Here is a 23,654-nt window from a genome sequence, read left to right as displayed (position 1 = left end):
AAACTTAGCTTAGCTGCCAACACACACATACACACACACACACACACACACACCGCCCGGCTGTGGGAGATACGGAATGGAAACGACTGTTAATCAGCGAAGTTGCAGAATCTGTGGTGAGAGTGACGGACACCGCCTTGACCACTATCTACGTGAATGTGAACACCTGAGAGACATTAGAAATGTGTAGAATAATCAACTCCACATTGTTTGAATTAGGAAAACACTGTTTGTCAAATATTGATACTGTTCTTAAAAGATTCCCCCCATTTTGCACCCGCAAGATAACGTAAGCTTTTAAGGCTTGACAGATGTTAATCTTCTTGTTTGAGGAGCTGTTCACTTGAGCCAGTTAAGCAAGTCACAGCTGTGTCTGGGTACAAGTGACAGGATGAACAACCCAGCGGGTTTTCTTCCATTTGGGGAGTGTTGTACATGCTGCTATGGCGGTGTGTCCACTCACAGGATGAGCGGCGCTGCCCAATAAACTCGCCCCTCGGGGCAAATCAACCGGAAGGCTTTGGGAGCCGGCCGGCCGAGCGGACAGCACGCTGTACACATGATCCCGTGGATCCGGGTTCGATCCCGGGCGCCGGCGAGAAACGATGGGCAGAGTTTCTTTCACCCTATGCCCCTGTTACCTAGCAGTAAATAGGTACCTGGGAGTTAGTCAGCTGTCACGGGCTGCTTCCTGGGGTGTGTGTGTGGGGGGGAGGGAGTTGGGGAAAAATAGTAGTAGTAGAAACAGTTGATTGAGAGTTGAGAGGCGGGCCGAAAGAGCAGAGCTTAACCCCCGCAAGCATAACTAGGTGAATACATGGTGTCAGCAAGGCGGACAGCCCGCCTGCTATCATAACTCCTATATTTCCTATTTGTAAACTTTCCATCACCTGTGCCTCTCCATTCTCTTTAAATCCCCCCCCCCCACCTCCTCAAAAAGGGGGAGGAATGGAAGGGAGAAGTGAAGCAGGTTAAGGGAGGGGGTAAATAGATTACGTTATGGGATATAAGAGATGGAACGGAAGTAGTTAAGGCGGTGATTGTGGCAGGAATGAAAAGAAGGAAGGGTAGACGGCGAATGAGGAAGGGAGCGGAGTCGAGGGAGGGGTGGCCGGGATGGAGGCGAGGGAGTGGGGGAAATAGAGGGAGGAAGCTGGAGCAGGAAGGAAGGGGGAGGGAGTGGAGAGCCTCACAGAGGGAGACTGTTGGAGGTGCGAGCAACCACCAGACACGGAGTAAAAAGTCACGCTGGCGGATGTAAGGCGGTTTGGAGGGGGGAGCTCCTGACTCCCGGGGGGGGGGGGGGACTGGCAGATGAGGAGGGGGGGGGATTGGTGGCGGAGGAGGGGGAGGGGCAGGTCCCGGTAACAGCTGATGGGGGGGGGGGGGGCAGGTCCCGGTAACAGCTGATGTGGGGCAAATCAGCGCCGTTAACGGCTGGTGGGAGACACCAGCCCTGGTAACGGCTGAGCTTGGACTTTGTAAGGCCAGCTATGCCCCATAGAGAAAGGGTGTTAAACCAACCGGTTTTTAAGTCGAGCTGAGAGTTACAGTAACCAGCAGTTTACTGGTTCAATACTGGTTCAGTAACAGGGTTGTTGATTTGTGGAACCAATTGCCGCGTAACGTGGTGGAGGTGGTGTCCCTGGATTGTTTCAAGCGCGGGTTGGACAAGTATATGAGTGGGATTGGGTGGTTATAGAATGGGAGCTGCCTCGTATGGGCCAATAGGCCTTCTGCAGTTACTTTTGTTCTTATGTTCTTCTGTTCTTATCAGACCTAGAGGCGTGATCACAGTGCTCCTTAATTTTCCAGTGGGGCTATCTTTGTCTACTCCTTACGAAGCCAGGAGACCATGCCTCCTGGTCTCTTTAGGAATTGTTTCATTGGCCAGATTTGGAACCACAACCCCACTATTGTCCACACATTCAAAGGTCACAACTAAGACTACGGCCCACAGGTCGTGTTTCATGGTAAACTAGTGGGTGAGGCTTACTATGAGCTGTGAGAAGGGACAGGTCTCAGCCTGTTAACAGGAGTCAGACGTCGTCTGATCATGTTGTCACCTGTGTAAAGAAGAAATAGGGGTCACAGCCACCACCAGTACTGCCCACAGCGTCACTACACAACCACCAACCACATCCAACACCACAGCTACCAGCACTAGAGAGAATAACTCAAGTACCCCCATGTACCCAGTCACAGGCTAAGGCAGCAACAGACTTAACCCCGTCCAAAAATCTCATTCGGAAACATTTACTGATACTTTTAATTCTTGAAAATAAACATGGACACGTTTTTTTATTTATAATTGGCAAATGCAGTTTTTGGAACATTCACAGAACCTCATTCCAGAGATTACAGATGGTGAAGCTTGGATTGTTAATTACAGTATCTGTAGCTGTGATAAAGGAAATATAACACATGGAGACGATGACCTGCTGGAAAAAAAGTCACTTAACGCAGGTAACCTCCACTGAATGTTTAAAATCTTCAAAAGATGTGCTGGAGACACTAGGAGGCAGAGAAGAAAACAAATAATAATATAATAATCTTTATATATATACAAAATATATTTGAAACATAATACAGTGAAGTATTTGTAGTACACAATGTAATTTATATACGAAGAGTATTTCGGGCATAAAGCCTAGTAATTTCCACCTGAAGCCTAGTCATTTTCCTTTATACAAATCCCCGATGCAAGTCAACAAAATTGCTGAACAGGTAACTATTGTAAACTGCCTATAAAAACCACAGCCTTAAATATAACAGGTAGAGTGCCACAGTGGGTGGCCCTGGCTCACGACCGCCTGTGACCCCCGGCACCCAGGTAGGTGGTGCCATGCTGGTGGTGCCAGAGTGGTGGTGCCAGAGTGGTGGTGCCAGGCTGGTGGTGCCAGGCTGGTGGTGCCAGGCTGGTGGTGCCAGGCTGGTGGTGCCAGGCTGGCGGTGCCAGGCTGGTGGTGCCAGGCTGGTGGTGCCAGGCTGGTGGTGCCAGGCTGGTGGTGCCAGGCTGGTGGTGCCAGGCTGGTGGTGCCAGGCTGGTGGTGCCAGGGTGGCGGTGCCAGGCTGGTGGTGCCAGGCTGGTGGTGCCAGGCAGGCCACCACCACCACCATGCTTACACAAGCACGTGGGACAGGCGGGGACGTAAACATTAGGCTGCAAGCATGGCGGAGGTTTCTCGCGGGCGGCATTTGTCATGGGGCGATCCTGCCGGCAGGTAGACGGTGGTGGTAGTGGCGTCACGCCTGTCAGTACCACCGCCCAGTAAAGGTGGACGGACGCCTCTCAATACCACCCATTAGTTAGACAGTGAAGGTGGACGGATACCTGTCCTCATCCCCCCTCCACGTAGAAATGAGTGTACTGTTCACATTCATTCGACCTTGGGCTACCATTCCTCGATATCGGATATACTTCAAGCTTCCCATCTCAATCCGTGGACAACCAAGTTATTACTGTTCGTATCCCGTTATTCAGCATAGCTCATGTGGTGCCTTCCTCCTTCACCTCTCAGCCTCTTTATAAGACAGCATTATTCTCCCCAGCATCCTCGCCTCTGGGTGTTGAAAGCACGCTGAATATTGAGCCCGTCTTCTCGAATAGCACATCGCATTTTGACGTTTAAATCCTCTTAAGGCCAAAAACTGATATACTAGAAATCATAACGATTCCCAAAATTGACATGATGTCCAGTTTCCTTTTCGTGGGTCTTTTGTTAGGTATGTTGGTAGTTGGTTAGGTAGTTGTTATAGATTCAGCTACTCGGAACAAGTTCCAAGTAGCTCGGCTATGGTGAGCCCGTAACTTACCTGGCACAGCAGCGGGGCAAGTAGTACAGGCTATGGTGAGCCCGTAACTTACCTGGCACAGCAGCGGGGCAAGTAGTACAGGCTATGGTGAGCCCGTAACTTACCTGGCACAGCAGCGGGGCAAGTAGTACGGGCTATGGTGAGCCCGTAACTTACCTGGCACAGCAGCGGGGCAAGTAGTACGGGCTATGGTGAGCCCGTAACTTACCTGGCACAGCAGCGGGGCAAGTAGTACGGGCTATGGTGAGCCCGTAACTTACCTGGCACAGCAGCGGGGCAAGTAGTACAGGCTATGGTGAGCCCGTAACTTACCTGGCACAGCAGCGGGGCAAGTAGCACAGGCTATGGTGAGCCCGTAGTGGACTTACCCGGCACGGGAGCGGTGCTGTCTTTGTTAGGTTAGGTTCGGGCAATTTAGTACATTAGTGTAGTGAGGTGAACGTTTCTGAGAAGACAGGCTGAAATATTTCCGGCCGGTCATTGGTAGCCTAATGTATTTTGTTTAATTAGAATTGTTTGAGCGTACACTGTGTACTCACTTAGTTGTGCTTGCGGGGGTTCAGCTTCGGCTCTTTGGTCCCGCCTCTCATCTGTCAATCAACTGGTCCCTGAGCCTACTGGGCTCTATCATATCTACACTTGAAACTGTGTATGGAGTCACCCTCCACCACATCACTTCCTAATACATTCGATTTTATTAACTACTGACACTAAAAAAGTTCTTTCTAATGTCTCTATGGTTCAGTTGGGCACTCAATTTCCACCTGTGTTCCCTAGTGTGCGTACCGTGTTAAATAAACTGTCTTTTTTTTACCATATCAATTCCTCTGAGAATCTTGTATGTGGTGATCATGTCCCCCACGTGGTCACACTTCCATTTCTGGTCGGTGGTATTGACAGGTGTCACTCCACTATCACTCTAACTAGTGAGTGATATTGTCCCCCTAACTCTTGTCTTCCGGCGACGTGAGGTTTAATTCCTGTAGTCTCTCCTCGTAGCTCATACCCCTCAGTTCGGGTACTAGTCTGGTGGCAAACCTCTGAACCTTCTCCATATGTCATATCCTGCTTGTGCATACACCATGACTCATATCCTGCTTGTGCATACACCATGACTCATATCCTGCTTGTGCATACACCATGATTATCATGTCCTTCTTAAGAGTAAGTTTTATATGCGTGCAGTTTAGAAGCCTGACCTTCGTATTTTTATCATGTAGTAAGTTGTTTGCTATCCTGTGTTCAGTACAAAGGTTCCCGCGCCTAACTCCTCACTTTTATTGCGGATTAGCCAGCCGTAAAGGCTCCTATATTGTACCCGGTTGATACCTGCTTGATGGGGTTCTGGGAGTTCTTCTACTCCCCAAGCCCGGCCCGAGGCCAGGCTTGACTTGTGAGAGTTTGGTCCACCAGGCTGTTGCTTGGAGCGGCCCGCAGGCCCACCACAGCCCACATGTTGTTAGGGAAGTTGTACATCCCTAACGGCTCTCCTTGTTTAAGGGAGATATGTACACAGGACAACGTTCTGTTTTGAATATACTTTTATTTTATTTATTCCTGTTGTCAGGAACAGGAAGCCTGTACTTAGGCTTATCGAGGTACCCCTAGGGCCTAGGCCAGGGGTGACGAACCTATGGCACACGAGTAAATTTTGCTGGCATGTGCGTCGGGCCGTCACGAAACTTGTCTAAGGCCACCGTAGATGAATACTAGTTTGGTACACAAGCAAGAAGTTGATCAAGATGATCGTCGAGGACGCCGATGATAGCGTGCAGAATGGTCTTACTCCCAGGTATCTGTTTTTATCGTTAAGTGAATAGATACACCAGGATAAAGGATATGTGGCCAACTGTTCTGTCCTGCCCGGGGATCAAACCCGGGTCCCTTGGTTGTGAGCCGAGGACGGAGACTACTGCGCTACAAGACCCATAATCATCAATGTCCTTGTGTCTTATACAGAATCATCAGCGTGATATACAATACAAACAATTTAAGCAACCACTTATGAAACCTGTACATCTTTCCTTAATCAAAGTGACTTTGTTTACATTTATTATTTGACAGTTTACAAGTTGGGAAACTTAACAACCAAGGCTTATTATTGCTCTAAACAACCTCACAGGGTTTCGGATCTCCTAAGCTGTTTAATATAAGTAAACAAAGCCGCCATGTTTGAAGAGAGATGAACAGGTTCCGCAAAGTGTTGCTAGCAGTAAATAGGTACCTGGGAGTTAGACAGCTGCTACGGGCTGCTTCCTGGGGTGTGTAACAAAAAGGAGGCCTAGTCGAGGACCGGGCCGTGAGGACGTTAAGCCCCGAAATAACCTCAAGAAGAAGAAGATGAATCATGGGCCCCAGGTGAGGAATAGCCAAGTAGTGGGAGAGTGTTGTGTGGTGTGTATAGGTCATATTTACTGGCGTATTGATCTGTGTTGTAGATTGACCAGACCACACACTAGAAGTTGAAGGGACGACGACGTTTCGGTCCGTCCCTTCAACTTCTAGTGTGTGGTCTGGTCAACATACTTCAGCCACGTTATTGTGACTCATCACCTGCATATTGTGTTGTACTCACCTTCTTCTGTGTTCCAGGTGATGTTCCTGTCGTGATGGCCTTCCCTGCGAGCCTCTGCGGCCTCCACTCACCTGCTGGAGACATTCCCTACGCAGATGCTGACCCGCCGGACACAGATGCGCCCCCCACGCCCACCCCCATATATTCTGCGCCACGAGCAGGGCGGCCCAGGCCGGTGGCGGGCGGTGGCGGGGCTCCGCTCTACCATAACACCCCGCCCCGCCCCGCCCTCGAACTCACATCGAGTCCTATGCGTATTTACACCAACACCACGCCCTCAACCACGCCCTCAACCACGCTCACCACCACCTCCAAACCCGCGCTTACACGCCAGCACAGCTCTGGCGGGCTGGCGGTAATAGAGGGCGTGGGCGGAGCGATGAAGGTAGCAACAGACCGCCCACACCTGGTGTCAATGGGCAGTGGGCGGCTCTCAACAGCTATTACACTCCACCCGATCAACGAGGGGCGGACGGTGCTGGGTGCTGGTGGCATGGGCGTGGTGCCGGATATCGTGGTGATGGGCACGGGCGTGGAGGCGGAGCACTGCATCTTGGTGAACGCGGGCGGCGTGGTCACTCTCACGCCCATAGCCTCTATCGTCACCATAGACGGAGTCACGATCACGGCCCCAACACGACTCACGCAAGGTAACACGCTACTGTAACCCTTAGTGAGACAATTATAAATTTGCGGAACAAATAAATGCTCCGTAGCTTGTCGTGGATATACATCACTTTATTTTAATTTAGCATTTTAAGTCGTGGACGTAAAATTTGCCACCAGTTATAAATCTTAATTTGAAATTTTTATCTTATTGCTGTTGCATTTTCCACATTAACTATATCTATAAAACAGAGTTTATGTCTGTGCAAAGTAGGAGACCTTGGATAGCTTGGGGATAGTTTCATATCCAACTTTCCGGGATGACACATGGTGGGAGTGTGAGTGTCATAGGCTAGTCGGGGTCGCCCCCACAGCCACCCGCGAAGAAAAATATCGGCGTCTACAGCGACCCTCCCCCCCCCCCCCCCCCCCTGCGATTTTCACGAAGTCTGGAATCGAGGATGTGTTTTCGGTTTTCCAGTGACTCGTAATATTACATATTCTGAGAGGGGAGTGAGGGAAGGAGAAGGGGGGGGGGGGGGAGATGGTGAGAAATGGTGAGGAGAGGTGGCTACCTTGAGGTGCTTCCGGGGCTTAGTGTCCCCGCGGCCCGGTCGTCGACCAGGCCTCCTCCGCGAGGTGGTGAGAAATGGTGAGGAGAGGTGAGAGAGAGGGGGGAGATTGGGTAGAGACGAGAGAGAGAAAAAAAAGTGGCCAGGGGGAGAGGGGAAAGAGATTGGGTGAGAGAAGGAGATAAGGGGGAGAGGGGAAGAGATTGTGTGAGAGGAGGAGAGAGAAAAGAGTCCCCCCCCCCCCTCCCAGCCGTCTACCTCATCTACCCTCATTCCCAGATCATCAAAAAACAATTATGATCTGTTCACTTGAGACAGTTAAGCAAGTCCCAGCTGTGTCTGGGTACAAGTGACAGGATGAACAACCCAGCGGGTTTTCTTCCTATTGGGGAGTGTTGTACATGCTGCTATGGCGGTATGTCCACTTACAGGATGAGTGGCGCTGCCCAATAAACTCGCCCCTCGGGGCAAAATAAAAAAAATGAAATATTAACATTGTAGGAACAATTAAAAACTAGATTCTGAATACAAAATATGTCCAAATAATTGTCATTGCATAAAAGTACAAATGAGAAAAACAATGAAAGGTCCTGACCACTGGCAGGAGGGTAGAGCAAAGACCTTTTTTTTTTACCACTCGCAGGGGATAGAAAAGACTTTTTTTTTTGCCATACAGAGTGGATAGCAAAGATTTTTTTCCACACTAAAGGGATAGCTAAGAATTTTTTCCCCCACTTTGAGAGGATAACAAAGACATTCTCCCAGCTTAAGGGGAGAGCCATGGTCTGAAGCAAACACCTACAAGAGGAGACCTAAGACTCCACCTACACCCCCAGAAGGTGGAACTAAGACTATCCTTACCCCCGAGGGGGAGAACAAAGTCCCTATCCTCACCCTAGACTGCTAGACTAACTTCCTATACCCTCCTTCCCACGTCACAATGAACCTGTGAAAGGGGGCTCCTCTTTCTCTCCCGCTTCCCCCAGTGAATGGACTTCCTGCTCCCACAGTGAGGAGGTAATCCCTCCCACCAGAGTGAGGTAATCCCTCCTCCCACAGTGAGGGGAGAATTCACACTCCCACCTCCCTCCACACATACACTGTTGGATACCAACCGGGCTGTGGTGGGTATGTGGGCCGCTCCAAGCAACAGCCTGGTGGACCAAACTCTCACAAGTCAAGCCTGGCCTCAGGCCGGGCTTGGGGAGTAGAAGAACTCCCAGAACCCCATCAAGCAGGTATGAAGCAGGTACCTACCTCCACGAGCCTCTCTCCTGCTGGTGCCTCTCTCCAGCAGGAGGAGCGTGTCCAGCAGGTGTCTCACGGTGAGTGTGGTGCAGGAGGAGCGAGGGAGGCGGTGTCTGGGGCGACGTGACAGGATTATAATTATACCTGTCTGTCAGTGGACAAGGTGGCCCTCAACATTATCCTGGGTGGCACTGCTCACGCACGCACGCACACACGCGCGAGCTAATGCTCGATCCTGCAGGCACAAATAAGCGAGCAGTCACACACTATGTCTATGCGAGGCTGAGAGAGACTAGAAGTTTACAGATTGGGTTCATATTCACCTCCAACACGAACACTTAACACTTTAAGTGGTGACATGAAGAATAGTGATGACACACGATGGTAACTGTCACACACACGGAAGCCTACCTTCAATTAACATAAATAAGAAAGAAATAAAGAGCAGGGAAAGAGGAAGAGAGAGAGAGAGAGAGAGAGAGAGAGAGAGAGAGAGAGAGAGAGAGAGAGAGAGAGAGAGAGAGAGAGAGAGAGAGAGACAGAGACAGAGAGACATGTGGAGGAAGTGGGAAGAAGGCATTAGTGTGGAAGACAGCCGCACCACTTCCCGACAGATTTACCACACATCCGTAAGAGGTCACTTGTGTGTGTTCACGTAGACTGCTTCCTGGGATCCTCTCTCTCTCATATAACTGCATTTGCCACATTGTTCCCACTCTAGGTAGCGTAGGTTGAAGTCGGTGAGCAGGCTCATGTTCGGGGCTGGATTTGTGAGGTTTTCAAAGCAGTATTTTATTTTCATTTGTTGGTCTTTAAACCGCTGAGGATTTGCCTCTGATGTTTTATATACAAGGACAATAACCACACCTAGGGTCTCTATTTTCATTATCAGCACTTCCACCACATCATTTGTGGTATTGAGTAGTTCAGTGCGGATGACACAGTTTGATAAATGCCGTCTGTACCAGAGCGCCAGGTACAGTTTTTGTACAAGCTCTTCAAGTTTCTGAGCCTTTAGGAGAGTTTCTCTGTCCTCTGCAGGAGTACTCTCCAGAGTTGCAGTCATCTTCCTGAAAATGAAGTCGTCCTGCCCTCCCCACCCGCGTACAGCCTGTGCGCAAGGTGATTGCTCAATTTGTCCTTGAATTATTAGCCAAGATAAGATCGTGTATAGTTAAAGTACGGTAGACAGTATAGATTATAGAGGACGCAGCAAACATATAATCTCATGTTAATTGGGGCCTTTCAGTGGGCCATAGAAAACAACATGATGTTTAATGAGGAGAAGTTCCAGCTCCTGCATTATGGGAAAAACGAAAATATCAGAACGGAATCCACATATGAGACAATAGTCAAACCGAACTGTTGAATGAAAAGCCAATGTAAAAGACTCAAGACTAAGAATTTTGGAAGACTCCTTTAAAATAAGTAGCAGTCACGCTTGCAAGAAAAATGACAGGTTGGATAACAAGAACCTTTCAAACAAGAGATGCTCTGCCAATGATACTTTTTAAGACACTAGTGCTCTCTAATATGGAATATTGTTGCACAGTATCAGACCCATTCAAAGCTGGAGAAATTGCTGACCTGGAGAGCGTGCAAAGATATTTTGTTTCGAAAATCCACTCATTAAAACATCGAAATTATTGGGACCGTTTAAAGTGTCTAAAGTTGTATTCCCTAGAGCACAGACGAGAGACAAATAATAACTTACACTTCGAAAATACTAGAAAGACTAGTTCCAAATCTGTACACAGAAATAACACCACATGAGACGAGAAGACATGGCAGGATGTGCAGAATACCCCCGTTGAAGAGCAGAGGTTGATAGAGAGCAAAGATAGAGAGGTTGCCTCTGACGTTGATAGAGAACTCTATCAACATCAGAGACCCGAGACTTCAACACTCCTACTACACATAAGGGGCATAACTGGCCGACCCCTCACTGTGTTCAAAAGAGACCTTGATAAATGCTTTCAAAGGATACCTGATCAACCAGGCTGTGATTTATACGTCAGGCTGCGAGCAGCCGCGTCGGACAGCCCTATGGACCAGTCCACTAACCAGGAGGCCTGGTCAAAGACCGCACCGCCGCGACGTTTAGCTTCGGCATCATTGAAAGGTAAGAAAAGGTAAGCTCTTGTATAGTTTAGGTAAGCTCGTGTATAGTTAGGGTAAGTTCGTGTATAGCTAAGGTAAGCCGGTCTGTAGTTAAGGATGACATCTAATGAAGGGTAGCCTAGCGCTAGAAACTTAGTGCCACAGCTTAGGGAGTCACACAGCTTCAAAGTGTAGAGATAATACCGCCCAATAGGCTCCGGAACCTTCACGTAGAGTTGAGAGGCGGGATCACAGCACCCAAGCTTATTCCCCTCAAGCCCAATTCGGTGAGCACATAAGCTTACGCTTCGCCAAGGCGTAAACGCCTATGTTGTGGCATAGGGGGTAAAATGGAGGCACTTGGCAACCCATCGCCTGCCCCACAAATACCCATTTTCTTGGGTGGGTCCGTCAGTGCCGGGCGAGATGGTCGGAGGGGCGGTGCGCGCGCTGCTAGTGGTACAGCCCTCGAGGGTCAAGGCTCTCGTCTCCTCTGTGAACTTTAACCACCCAATCCACCAGTGTTGTCCGGGGCGTGTAATATTAATGTGAAGCATTTTATGGTGGATTACGCTCTCACATCCGGAGCTCGCATGTTAATGCACCAATGTGTGTTTTTGTTGAGTCGAAAGTGAAGTGCTGAGAACATATATTTATATATATATATATATTGTGAGGTATTTGTGTAAACCTCACTAGTGAGGAGTTGTGAACTCTTACGTCTTGAGGTGGATTGTGAGGCGACGCTGCTCACCTCACTGCCTCTGGTCGCCTCATCTTTAATGAGGAGCTCCAGCCCTTCCTAATATCTACGGGCTCACCATAGCCCGTGCTACTTGGAACTTTGTTCCAGGTAGCGAATCTTTAACAACAACAACCTTCTCACAGGTGAGTATGGGGCTCCATAACCCCCTACCAATATATATATTATAATAAGAATTAATACCTTGAGGTCAAACCAAGCTGCATTTCCGGGGATCAGTGTCTCCCGCGGCCCGGTCTCTAACCAGTTCAGGGCCTTCTTGATGACAGTCTGGTGGATAAATGATCAGTATAGTATAAATAATTAGCAATGATAGTTTTATTTTGAAGAATTGCGACCTTATTTGGTGCATACACTTTAATATGGAGCAGTTACGGTAATTATGAGGGGCAGGTGTGATGATTATGAGGGAGCAGGTGTGGTAATTATGGCAGGCAGGTGTGATAATTATGAGGGGCAGGTGTGATAATTATGAGGGGCAGGTGTGATAATTATGAGGGGCAGGTGTGATGATTATGAGGGACAGGTGTGATGATTATGAGGGGCAGGTGTGATGATTATGAGGGACAGGTGTTATGATTATGGGAGGCAGGTGTGATGATTATGGGAGGCAGGTGTGATAATTATGAGTGGTATCTTTAGGATATCTTGAGATGATTTCGGGGCTTAACGCCCCCGCGGCCCGGTCCTTGACCAGGCCTCCTTTTTGTTACACACCCCCAGGAAGCAGCCCGTAGCAGCTGTCTAACTCCCAGGTATCTACTTACTGTTAGGTGAATAGGGGCATCAGGGTGAAAGAAACTACCCATTTGTTCACTGAATTCACTGAACAGATCCACAAAATAGAGAATATCCTTGATAACCTAGCAAACCCAGTACCAGATATTATCTTTCTTGGAGACTTCAATCTACCCAGTTTAAAATGGAGAATAGTAAACAATAACATTATAGCAGGAAGTCAACCTGGAAATAACCAACCACAGGTCAGAGAACTACTGAGATTCTGTGACAAATTCTCGCTCAGTCAGCAGATTACAGAACCATCTAGGAACGAGAACACGCTGGACCTGATATTCACGAACAATGATGAGCTAATCAGAGACATTACTGTCTCAGACACTACGTACTCGGACCACAAGCTCATTGAAGTGCAAACTAACATTAGTAACGGTAGTAGGCCCAAGAGAGACAACATGCGAGAAGGGTTATTCAATAACTTCAATTTTAATAATATAAGGATAGACTGGGAGAAAATAAACAGGGAACTTACAAACATTCAATGGGAAAATGTTCTAAGAAATAAAAATCCTACACAGGGAATAGAAAAACTGACTTCTGAAGCATATGAAGTCTGTCTGAAACATGTTCCTTGGAGGAAAGCCAGAAAGAGGTCAAATGTAGAAAGAGAACGCAGACGACATTACAAAAGAAGGAAGAAATTAACGGAAATGCTTAAGCAGACACGACTCTCCATACAAAGAAGGAATAATTTAAACAGAGAGATTGAAGAATTCGAACAGAGACTGAAGCATTCATATCAGAATGAAGAAAGGCAAATGGAACAGAAAGCATTTTCAAGAAATAAAGAAAAACCCAAAATATTTCTTCACATATGCTAAATCAAAAGCAAAAACCACTGCCAGTATTGGACCTATTCGTACTAGTGAAGGTTCATACACTGAGGATGACAAAGAAATTAGTGAAATCCTAAAAAAGCAGTATGAGGACATGTTTAGCACTCCGATAAACAGCATGAAAGTGGAAGATCCGGACAACTGCTTTATGCGTAATATCCAAACACCTGTAAATATAACTGATATCAACACGAGCGTGGCAGATTTTGAAAGCGAAATTGACAATATGCCCATGCACTCAGCCCCGGGTCCAGACTCATGGAATTCAATATTTATAAAGAAATGCAAAGTGCCAGTAGCACAGGCACTCAGTATAGTGTGGAGGAAGAGCTTGCACAAGGGGGAGATGTGACAATACAAGTCACTTGTGTTGTCCCGTCTTGAGTACTGCTCAGTACTCACTTCCCCCTTCAGAGCAGGAGAGATTGCTGAAATAGAGGGAATACAGAGAACATATACGGCATACATAGACGAGATAAAGCACCTAAATTATTGGAATCGTCTCAAAGCTCTCCAAATGTACTCTCTAGAAAGGAGACGAGAGAGATACCAAATAATATACACGTGGAAAATACTGGAGGGCCAGGTACCAAATCTACACAGTAAAATAACAACGTACTGGAGTGAACGATATGGAAGAAAATGCAGAATAGAACCAGTGAAGAGCAGGGGTGCCATAGGCACAATCAGAGAACACTGTATAAACATCAGAGGTCCGCGGTTGTTCAACGTCCTCCCAGCGACTAAAAAAAATATTGCCGGAACAACCGTGGACATCTTCAAAAGAAAACTAGACTGTTTTCTCCAAGGAGTGCCGGACCAACCGGGCTGTGGGGGGTATGTGGGCCTGCGGGCCGCTCCAAGCAACAGCCTGGTGGACCAAACTCTCATAAGTCAAGCCTGGCCTCGGGCCGGGCTTGGGGAGTAGAAGAACTCCCAGAACCCCATCAATCAGGTATCAAGCGTGTGTCAACCACCCAAGGGTCTGTTTTTTTATATCTGGTAATCGAAATAATTGCTTACGGGACACGACGGACTGTCTATTGGTTGGCAGAGGGGCAATACTTGCTCTAAGATGGCTCTGTGAACATCTAGAGCCCGAGACTCTACACTCTCCTTCTAAATATAAGAGGTATAATTAGCCGGCCTCTTTCGCTGTTCAAGTGGACTTGATAAACACCTCCAAGAGGTTCCTGACCAACCAGGCTGTGATTCACACGGTAGACTGCGCAGCGGCGTCCAACAGCCTGCTTGACCAGAGTCCACCAGACCGTCAAGAAGACGTGGTCAGAGACAGAGCCGCGGGTATACTGATCCTCGGAACCACACCAAGATCTGGAGAGAAGATAGTGCTATCAGGCTGACAGGGAGAAGCCTGGCACCAGCTCTAAATTACCACTTAAAGGTACAGTAATAGGCTGTTAAGTTTACTTTGTCGTTGAGTATCCACATATCCCCAGTTTGCAAAGTGTAGTTAGTCAGAACAAGTGAGTTTGACCAGACATGGCTAGTTGACCAGTCCAGCAACCAGGAGGCCTGGTCGAGGACCGGGCCGCGGGGACGTTAAGCCCCGAAATCATCTCAAGGTAACCTCAAGGTAACCATATATCATTTGCTAAGCTTGGAGACTGTACTAGTGGTGGGTATCGAACCAGTTGTTGATGTATCAATATCAGTTACAATTTTGTAACTAGCTCATCAAGACTGTAACTTTCTTAGCTAACTGGATGTTGAGGTTCAGTTCCTTAGTCCATTATGTGGCTTTGTAACCCCCTCCCCCCTCCCCCCACGGGATGGGTCCATTACCGCCCACTGGATGGGTATGGGGGTCCACTATCGCCCACTGGATGGGTATGGGGGTCCACTATCGCCCACTGGATGGGTATGGGGGTCCACTATCGCCCACTGGATGGGTATGGGGGTCCACTACCACCCACTGGATGGGTATGTGGGTCCACTACCACCTACAGGATTGGTATGGGGGTCCACTATCACCCACTGGATGGGTATGGGGTCCACTACCACCCAATTACCGGTCGGCCGAGCGGACAGCACACTGGACTTGTGATCCTGTGGTCCTGGGTTCGATCCCAGGCGCCGGCGAGAAACAATGGGCAGAGTTTCTTTCACCCTATGCCCCTGTTACCTAGCAGTAAAATAGGTACCTGGGTGTTAGTCAGCTGTCACGGGCTGCTTCCTGGGGGTGGAGGCCTGGTCGAGGACCGGGCCGCGGGGACACTAAAAAGCCCCGAAATCATCTCAAGATAACCTCAAGATAACCCACAGGATGGGTATGGGGTGCATAATAAATGAACTACCCAACCTCCCCTCTCTCTATCTCCCTTCCTCCATCCCTCCCCCCTCCTCTTTCTCCGAAAACCATCTCAGTCTTTCTCAAACCCCCTCCCTTCCCCCCCCCTCCCTCCGAGGGCATGAGGACCAGGGTAGGGGCATCCTGCAGGGTATCGCTGCCCCCTTGTTTGTGTTATGTTGAATTCTCGAGACCTGACGAGCGCCAGGGCCGGGCCAGACGTCTTTCCTGGTGAGGGGCGGTAGATGAGGGTGTTGGTGGGGTGAGGGGCGGTAGATGAGGGTGTAGGTGGGGTGAGGGGTGGTAGATGAGGGTCTTGGTGGGGTGAGGGGTGGTAGATGAGGGTGTTGGTGGGGTGAGGGGTGGTAGATGAGGGTGTTGGTGGGGTGAGGGGTGGTAGATGAGGGTGTTGGTGGGGTGAGGGGTGGTAGATGAGGGTGTTGGTGGGGTGAGGGGTGGTAGATGAGGGTGTAGGTGGGGTGAGGGGTGGTAGATGAGGGTGTTGGTGGGGTGAGGGGTGGTAGATGAGGGTGTTGGTGGGGTGAGGGGTGGTAGATGAGGGTGTAGGTGGGGTGAGGGGTGGTAGATGAGGGTGTTGGTGGGGTGAGGGGTGGTAGATGAGGGTGTAGGTGGGGTGAGGGGTGGTAGATGAGGGTGTTGGTGGGGTGAGGGGTGGTAGATGAGGGTGTAGGTGGGGTGGGGTAGATGAGGGTGTAGGTGGGGTGGGGTAGATGAGGGTGTAGGTGGGGTGAGGGGTGGTAGATGAGGGTGTAGGTGGGGTGAGGGGAGGTAGATGAGGGTGTAGGTGGGGTGAGGGGAGGTAGATGAGGGTGTAGGTGGGGTGAGGGGAGGTAGATGAGGGTGTAGGTGGGGTGAGGGGAGGTAGATGAGGGTGTAGGTGGGGTGAGGGGAGGTAGATGAGGGTATATAGGTGGCCCTATATACCATTTTCATTTGGGGAAATTGAGAAATGGACGTTTCCGATATTTTGAAAACTGCAGGGGAGTTTGGGCAAAATATGACCAATCGCGGTTATCAGTAATTAGCATATTTTCGGTATAAATCGTCGTATTTTGAAAATGAAAATAGGTGCAGAGAGTCAGAATTCGGCTCAAAAATCACTCTCAGGAGTTAAATTTCCGACATTTCAGATATTTTGAAAGCTGCAGGGGAGTTTGGGCAAAATATGACCCAACGCCGTTATCAGTAATTAGCATATTTTCGGTATAAAGGGTCGTAATTTAAAAATGAAAATAGGTGCAGAGAGTCAGAATTCGGCTCAAAAATCACGCTCAGAAGTAAAATTTCTGACATTTTAGATATTTTGAAAACTGCAGGGGGGTTTGGGCAAAATATGACCCATCGCCGTTATCAGTAATTAGCATATTTGCGGTATTAAAGGTCGTATTTTGAAAATGAAAATAGGTGCAGAGAGTCAGAATTCGGCTCAAAAATCACTCTCAGGAGTTAAATTTCCGACATTTCAGATATTTTGAAAACTGCAGGGGGGTTTGGGCAAAATATGACCCATCGCCGTTATCAGTAATTAGCATATTTTCGGTATAAAGGGTCGTAATTTAAAAATGAAAATAGGTGCAGAGAGTCAGAATTCGGCTCAAAAATCACTCTCAGGAGTCAAATTTCTGACATTTCAGATATTTTGAAAACTGCAGGAGGGTTTGGGCAAAATATGACCCATCGCCGTTATCAGTAATTTGCTTATTTTCGGTATAAAAGGTCGTATTTTGAAAATGAAAATAGGTGCAGAGAGTCAGAATTCGGCTCAAAAATCACTCTCAGGAGTTAAATTTCAGACATTTCCGATATTTTGAAAACTGCAGGGGGGTTTGGGCAAAATATGACCCATCGCCGTTATCAGTAATTAGCATATTTGCGGTATTAAAGGTCGTATTTTGAAAATGAAAATAGGTGCAGAGAGTCAGAATTCGGCTCAAAAATCACTCTCAGGAGTTAAATTTCCGACATTTCAGATATTTTGAAAACTGCAGGGGGGTTTGGGCAAAATATGACCCATCGCCGTTATCAGTAATTAGCATATTTTCGGTATAAAGGGTCGTAATTTAAAAATGAAAATAGGTGCAGAGAGTCAGAATTCGGCTCAAAAATCACGCTCAGGAGTCAAATTTCTGACATTTCAGATATTTTGAAAACTGCAGGAGGGTTTGGGCAAAATATGACCCATCGCCGTTATCAGTAATTTGCTTATTTTCGGTATAAAAGGTCGTAATTTAAAAATGAAAATAGGTGCAGAGAGTCAGAATTCGGCTCAAAAATCACGCTCAGAAGTAAAATTTCTGACATTTTAGATATTTTGAAAACTGCAGGGGGGTTTGGGCAAAATATGACCCATCGCCGTTATCAGTAATTAGCATATTTGCGGTATTAAAGGTCGTATTTTGAAAATGAAAATAGGTGCAGAGAGTCAGAATTCGGCTCAAAAATCACTCTCAGGAGTTAAATTTCCGACATTTCAGATATTTTGAAAACTGCAGGGGGTTTTGGGCAAAATATGACCCATCGCCGTTATCAGTAATTAGCATATTTTCGGTATAAAGGGTCGTAATTTAAAAATGAAAATAGGTGCAGAGAGTCAGAATTCGGCTCAAAAATCACTCTCAGGAGTCAAATTTCTGACATTTCAGATATTTTGAAAACTGCAGGAGGGTTTGGGCAAAATATGACCCATCGCCGTTATCAGTAATTTGCTTATTTTCGGTATAAAAGGTCGTATTTTGAAAATGAAAATAGGTGCAGAGAGTCAGAATTCGGCTCAAAAATCACTCTCAGGAGTTAAATTTCAGACATTTCCGATATTTTGAAAACTGCAGGGGGGTTTGGGCAAAATATGACCCATCGCCGTTATCAGTAATTAGCATATTTGCGGTATTAAAGGTCGTATTTTGAAAATGAAAATAGGTGCAGAGAGTCAGAATTCGGCTCAAAAATCACTCTCAGGAGTTAAATTTCCGACATTTCAGATATTTTGAAAACTGCAGGGGGGTTTGGGCAAAATATGACCCATCGCCGTTATCAGTAATTAGCATATTTTCGGTATAAAGGGTCGTAATTTAAAAATGAAAATAGATGCAGAGAGTCAGAATTCGGCTCAAAAATCACGCTCAGGAGTCAAATTTCTGACATTTCAGATATTTTGAAAACTGCAGGAGGGTTTGGGCAAAATATGACCCATCGCCGTTATCAGTAATTTGCTTATTTTCGGTATAAAAGGTCGTATTTTGAAAATGAAAATAGGTGCAGAGAGTCAGAATTCGGCTCGAAAATCACGCTCAGGAGGTAAATTTCCGACATTTCAGATATTTTGAAAACTGCAGGGGGGTTTGGGCAAAATATGACCTATCGCCGTTTGCAGTAATTACCATATTTTCGGTATAAAAGGTCGTATTATGAAAATGAAAATAGGTGCAGAGAGTCAGAATTCGGCTCAAAAATCACGCTCAGGAGTCAAATTTTCGACGTTTCCGATATTTTGAAAACTGCAAGGGGGTTTGCGCAAAATATGACCCATCGCCGTTATCAGTAATTAGCCTATTTTCGGTATAAAAGGTCGTATTTTGAAAATGAAAATAGGTGCAGAGAGTCAGAATTCGGCTCGAAAATCACGCTCAGGAGGTAAATTTCCGACATTTCAGATATTTTGAAAACTGCAGGGGGGTTTGGGCCAAATATGACCCATCGCCGATTTCAATAATTAGCATATTTTCGGTATAAAAGGTCGTATTATGAAAATGAAAATAGGTGCAGAGAGTCAGAATTCGGCTCAAAAATCACGCTCAGGAGTCAAATTTTCGACGTTTCCGATATTTTGAAAACTGCAAGGGGGTTTGGGCAAAATATGACCCATCGCCGTTATCAGTAATTAGCCTATTTTCGGTATTAAAGGTCGTATTTTGAAAATGAAAATAGGTGCAGAGTCAGAATTCGGCTCATAAATCACTCTCAGGAGTTAAATTTCCGACATTTCCGATATTTTGAAAACTGCAGGGGGGTTTGGGCAAAATATGACCCATCGCCGTTATCAGTTATTAGCATATTTTCGGTATAAAAGGTCGTATTTTGAAAATGAAAATAGGTGCAGAGAGTCAGAATTCGGCTCAAAAATCACTCTCAGGAGTTAAATTTCAGACATTTCCGATATTTTGAAAACTGCAGGGGGGTTTGGGCAAAATATGACCCATCGCCGTTATCAGTAATTAGCATATTTGCGGTATTAAAGGTCGTATTTTGAAAATGAAAATAGGTGCAGAGACTCAGAATTCGGCTCAAAAATCACTCTCAGGTGTTAAATTTCCGACATTTCAGATATTTTGAAAACTGCAGGGGGGTTTGGGCAAAATATGACCCATCGCCGTTATCAGTAATTAGCATATTTTCGGTATAAAGGGTCGAAATTTAAAAATTAAAATAGGTGCAGAGAGTCAGAATTCGGCTCAAAAATCACGCTCAGGAGTCAAATTTCTGACATTTCAGATATTTTGAAAACTGCAGGGGGGTTTGGGCAAAATATGACCCATCGCCGTTATCAGTAATTAGCATATTTTCGGTATAAAGGGTCGTAATTTAAAAATGAAAATAGGTGCAGAGAGTCAGAATTCGGCTCGAAAATCACGCTCAGGAGGTAAATTTCCGACATTTCAGATATTTTGAAAACTGCAGGGGGGTTTGGGCAAAATATGACCTATCGCCGTTTTCAGTAATTAGCATATTTTCGGTATAAAAGGTCGTATTATGAAAATGAAAATAGGTGCAGAGAGTCAGAATTCGGCTCAAAAATCACGCTCAGGAGTCAAATTTTCGACGTTCCCGATATTTTGAAAACTGCAGGGGGGTTTGGGCAAAATATGACCCATCGCCGTTATCAGTAATTAGCATATTTTCGGTATAAAAGGTCGTATTATGAAAATGAAAATAGGTGCAGAGAGTCAGAATTCGGCTCAAAAATCACGCTCAGGAGTCAAATTTCCGACATTTCCGATATTTTGAAAACTGCAGGGGGGTTTGGGCAAAATATGACCCATCTTGGTTATCAGTAATTAGCATATTTTCGGTATAAATCGTCGTATTTTGAAAATGATAATAGGTGCAGAGAGTCAGAATTCGGCTCAAAAATCACTCTCAGGAGTTAAATTTCCGACATTTCAAATATTTTGAAAACTGCAGGGGGGTTTGGGCAAAATATGACCCATCGCCGTTATCAGTAATTTGGATATTTTCGGTATAAATGGTCGTAATTTAAAAATGAAAATAGGTGCAGAGAGTCAGAATTCGGCTCAAAAATCACGCTCACAAGTCAAATTTCCGACATTTCAGATATTTTGAAAACGGCAGGGGGGTTTGGGCAAAATATGACCCATCGCCGTTATCAGTAATTAGCATATTTTCGGTATAAAGGGTCGTAATTTAAAAATGAAAATAGGTGCAGAGAGTCAGAATTCGGCTCAAAAATCACGCTCAGGAGTCAAATTTCTGACATTTCAGATATTTTGAAAACTGCAGGGGGGTTTGGGCAAAATATGACCCATCGCCGTTATCAGTAATTAGCATATTTTCGGTATAAAGGGTCGTAATTTAAAAATGAAAATAGGTGCAGAGAGTCAGAATTCGGCTCGAAAATCACGCTCAGGAGGTAAATTTCCGACATTTCAGATATTTTGAAAACTGCAGGGGGGTTTGGGCAAAATATGACCTATCGCCGTTTTCAGTAATTAGCATATTTTCGGTATAAAAGGTCGTATTATGAAAATGAAAATAGGTGCAGAGAGTCAGAATTCGACTCAAAAATCACGCTCAGGAGTCAAATTTTTGACGTTTCCGATATTTTGAAAACTGCAGGGGGGTTTGGGCAAAATATGGCCCATCGCCGTTATCAGTAATTAGCATATTTTCGGTATAAATCGTCGTATTATGAAAATGAAAATAGGTGCAGAGAGTCAGAATTCGGCTGAAAAATCACGCTCAGGAGTCAAATTTCCGACATTTCAGATATTTTGAAAACTGCAGGGGGGTTTGGGCAAAATATGACCCATCGCCGTTATCAGTAATTAGCATATTTTCGGTATAAAAGGTCGTATTATGAAAATGAAAATAGGTGCAGAGAGTCAGAATTCGGCTCAAAAATCACGCTCAGGAGTCAAATTTCCGACATTTCCGATATTTTGAAAACTGCAGGGGGGTTTGGGCAAAATATGACCCATCTTGGTTATCAGTAATTAGCATATTTTCGGTATAAATCGTCGTATTTTGAAAATGATAATAGGTGCAGAGAGTCAGAATTCGGCTCAAAAATCACTCTCAGGAGTTAAATTTCCGACATTTCAAATATTTTGAAAACTGCAGGGGGGTTTGGGCAAAATATGACCCATCGCCGTTATCAGTAATTTGGATATTTTCGGTATAAATGGTCGTAATTTAAAAATGAAAATAGGTGCAGAGAGTCAGAATTCGGCTCAAAAATCACGCTCACAAGTCAAATTTCCGACATTTCAGATATTTTGAAAACGGCAGGGGGGTTTGGGCAAAATATGACCCATCGCCGTTATCAGTAATTAGCATATTTTCGGTATAAAGGGTCGTAATTTAAAAATGAAAATAGGTGCAGAGAGTCAGAATTCGGCTCGAAAATCACGCTCAGGAGGTAAATTTCCGACATTTCAGATATTTTGAAAACTGCAGGGGGGTTTGGGCAAAATATGACCTATCGCCGTTTTCAGTAATTAGCATATTTTCGGTATAAAAGGTCGTATTATGAAAATGAAAATAGGTGCAGAGAGTCAGAATTCGGCTCAAAAATCACGCTCAGGAGTCAAATTTTTGACGTTTCCGATATTTTGAAAACTGCAGGGGGGTTTGGGCAAAATATGACCCATCGCCGTTATCAGTAATTAGCATATTTTCGGTATAAATCGTCGTATTATGAAAATGAAAATAGGTGCAGAGAGTCAGAATTCGGCTGAAAAATCACGCTCAGGAGTCAAATTTCCGACATTTCAGATATTTTGAAAACTGCAGGGGGGTTTGGGCAAAATATGACCCATCGCCGTTATCAGTAATTAGCATATTTTCGGTATAAAAGGTCGTATTATGAAAATGAAAATAGGTGCAGAGAGTCAGAATTCGGCTCAGAAATCACGCTCAGGAGTCAAATTTCCGACATTTCCGATATTTTGAAAACTGCAGGGGGGTTTGGGCAAAATATGACCCATCTTGGTTATCAGTAATTAGCATATTTTCGGTATAAATCGTCGTATTTTGAAAATGATAATAGGTGCAGAGAGTCAGAATTCGGCTCAAAAATCACTCTCAGGAGTTAAATTTCCGACATTTCAAATATTTTGAAAACTGCAGGGGGGTTTGGGCAAAATATGACCCATCGCCGTTATCAGTAATTTGGATATTTTCGGTATAAATGGTCGTAATTTAAAAATGAAAATAGGTGCAGAAAGTCAGAATTCGGCTCAAAAATCACGCTCACAAGTCAAATTTCCGACATTTCAGATATTTTGAAAACGGCAGGGGGGTTTGGGCAAAATATGACCCATCGCCGTTATTAGTAATTAGCATATTTTCGGTATTAAATGTCTTATTTTGAAAATGAAAATATTTGCAGAGAGTCAGAATTCGGCTCAAAAATCACGCTCAGGAGTTAAATTTCCGACATTTCCGTTATTCCTGACGTACGAATCACAGCCTGATTGATCAGGTTCACACATAATAAACGTTTTTGAAAGAGTGATTAGGAATCAAATTTCTAGTTTAATGGAAAATAATGAGTTACACAACCCAGGACAACATGGATTTAGAGCGGGAAGATCCTGTCTGTCACAGTTACTCAACCACTATGACAAAATCACAGAAGCTCTAGAAGAAAAGCAAAATGCAGATGTTGTACACACAGACTTTGCAAAGGCGTTCGAGAAATGTGACCATGGAGTGATAGCACATAAAATGAGGTCAATGGAAATAACTGGTAAAGTAGGACGCTGGATACTCA

General features: G+C 45.8%; 1 protein-coding gene across 1 annotated transcript in view; it reads left to right on the top strand.

Annotated features, from left to right (window-relative positions):
- LOC138359175 (pleckstrin homology-like domain family B member 1) overlaps positions 1-23,654 on the top strand; it is a 98,516-nt gene that overhangs the window by 20,333 nt on the left and 54,529 nt on the right. The window contains exon 2 of the mRNA XM_069318115.1: positions 6,409-7,041. Coding sequence (XP_069174216.1) covers positions 6,409-7,041 — 633 coding nt within the window. The remainder of the gene's footprint in view (positions 1-6,408; positions 7,042-23,654) is intronic.

Source organism: Procambarus clarkii, chromosome 89 (genome assembly GCF_040958095.1).
Source record: "Procambarus clarkii isolate CNS0578487 chromosome 89, FALCON_Pclarkii_2.0, whole genome shotgun sequence".
In the NCBI taxonomy this organism is placed as follows: Eukaryota; Metazoa; Arthropoda; class Malacostraca; order Decapoda; family Cambaridae; genus Procambarus; species Procambarus clarkii.
The sequence above is the reverse complement of the archived record's forward strand: the minus strand, read 5'-3'. Positions and strand labels throughout refer to the sequence as shown.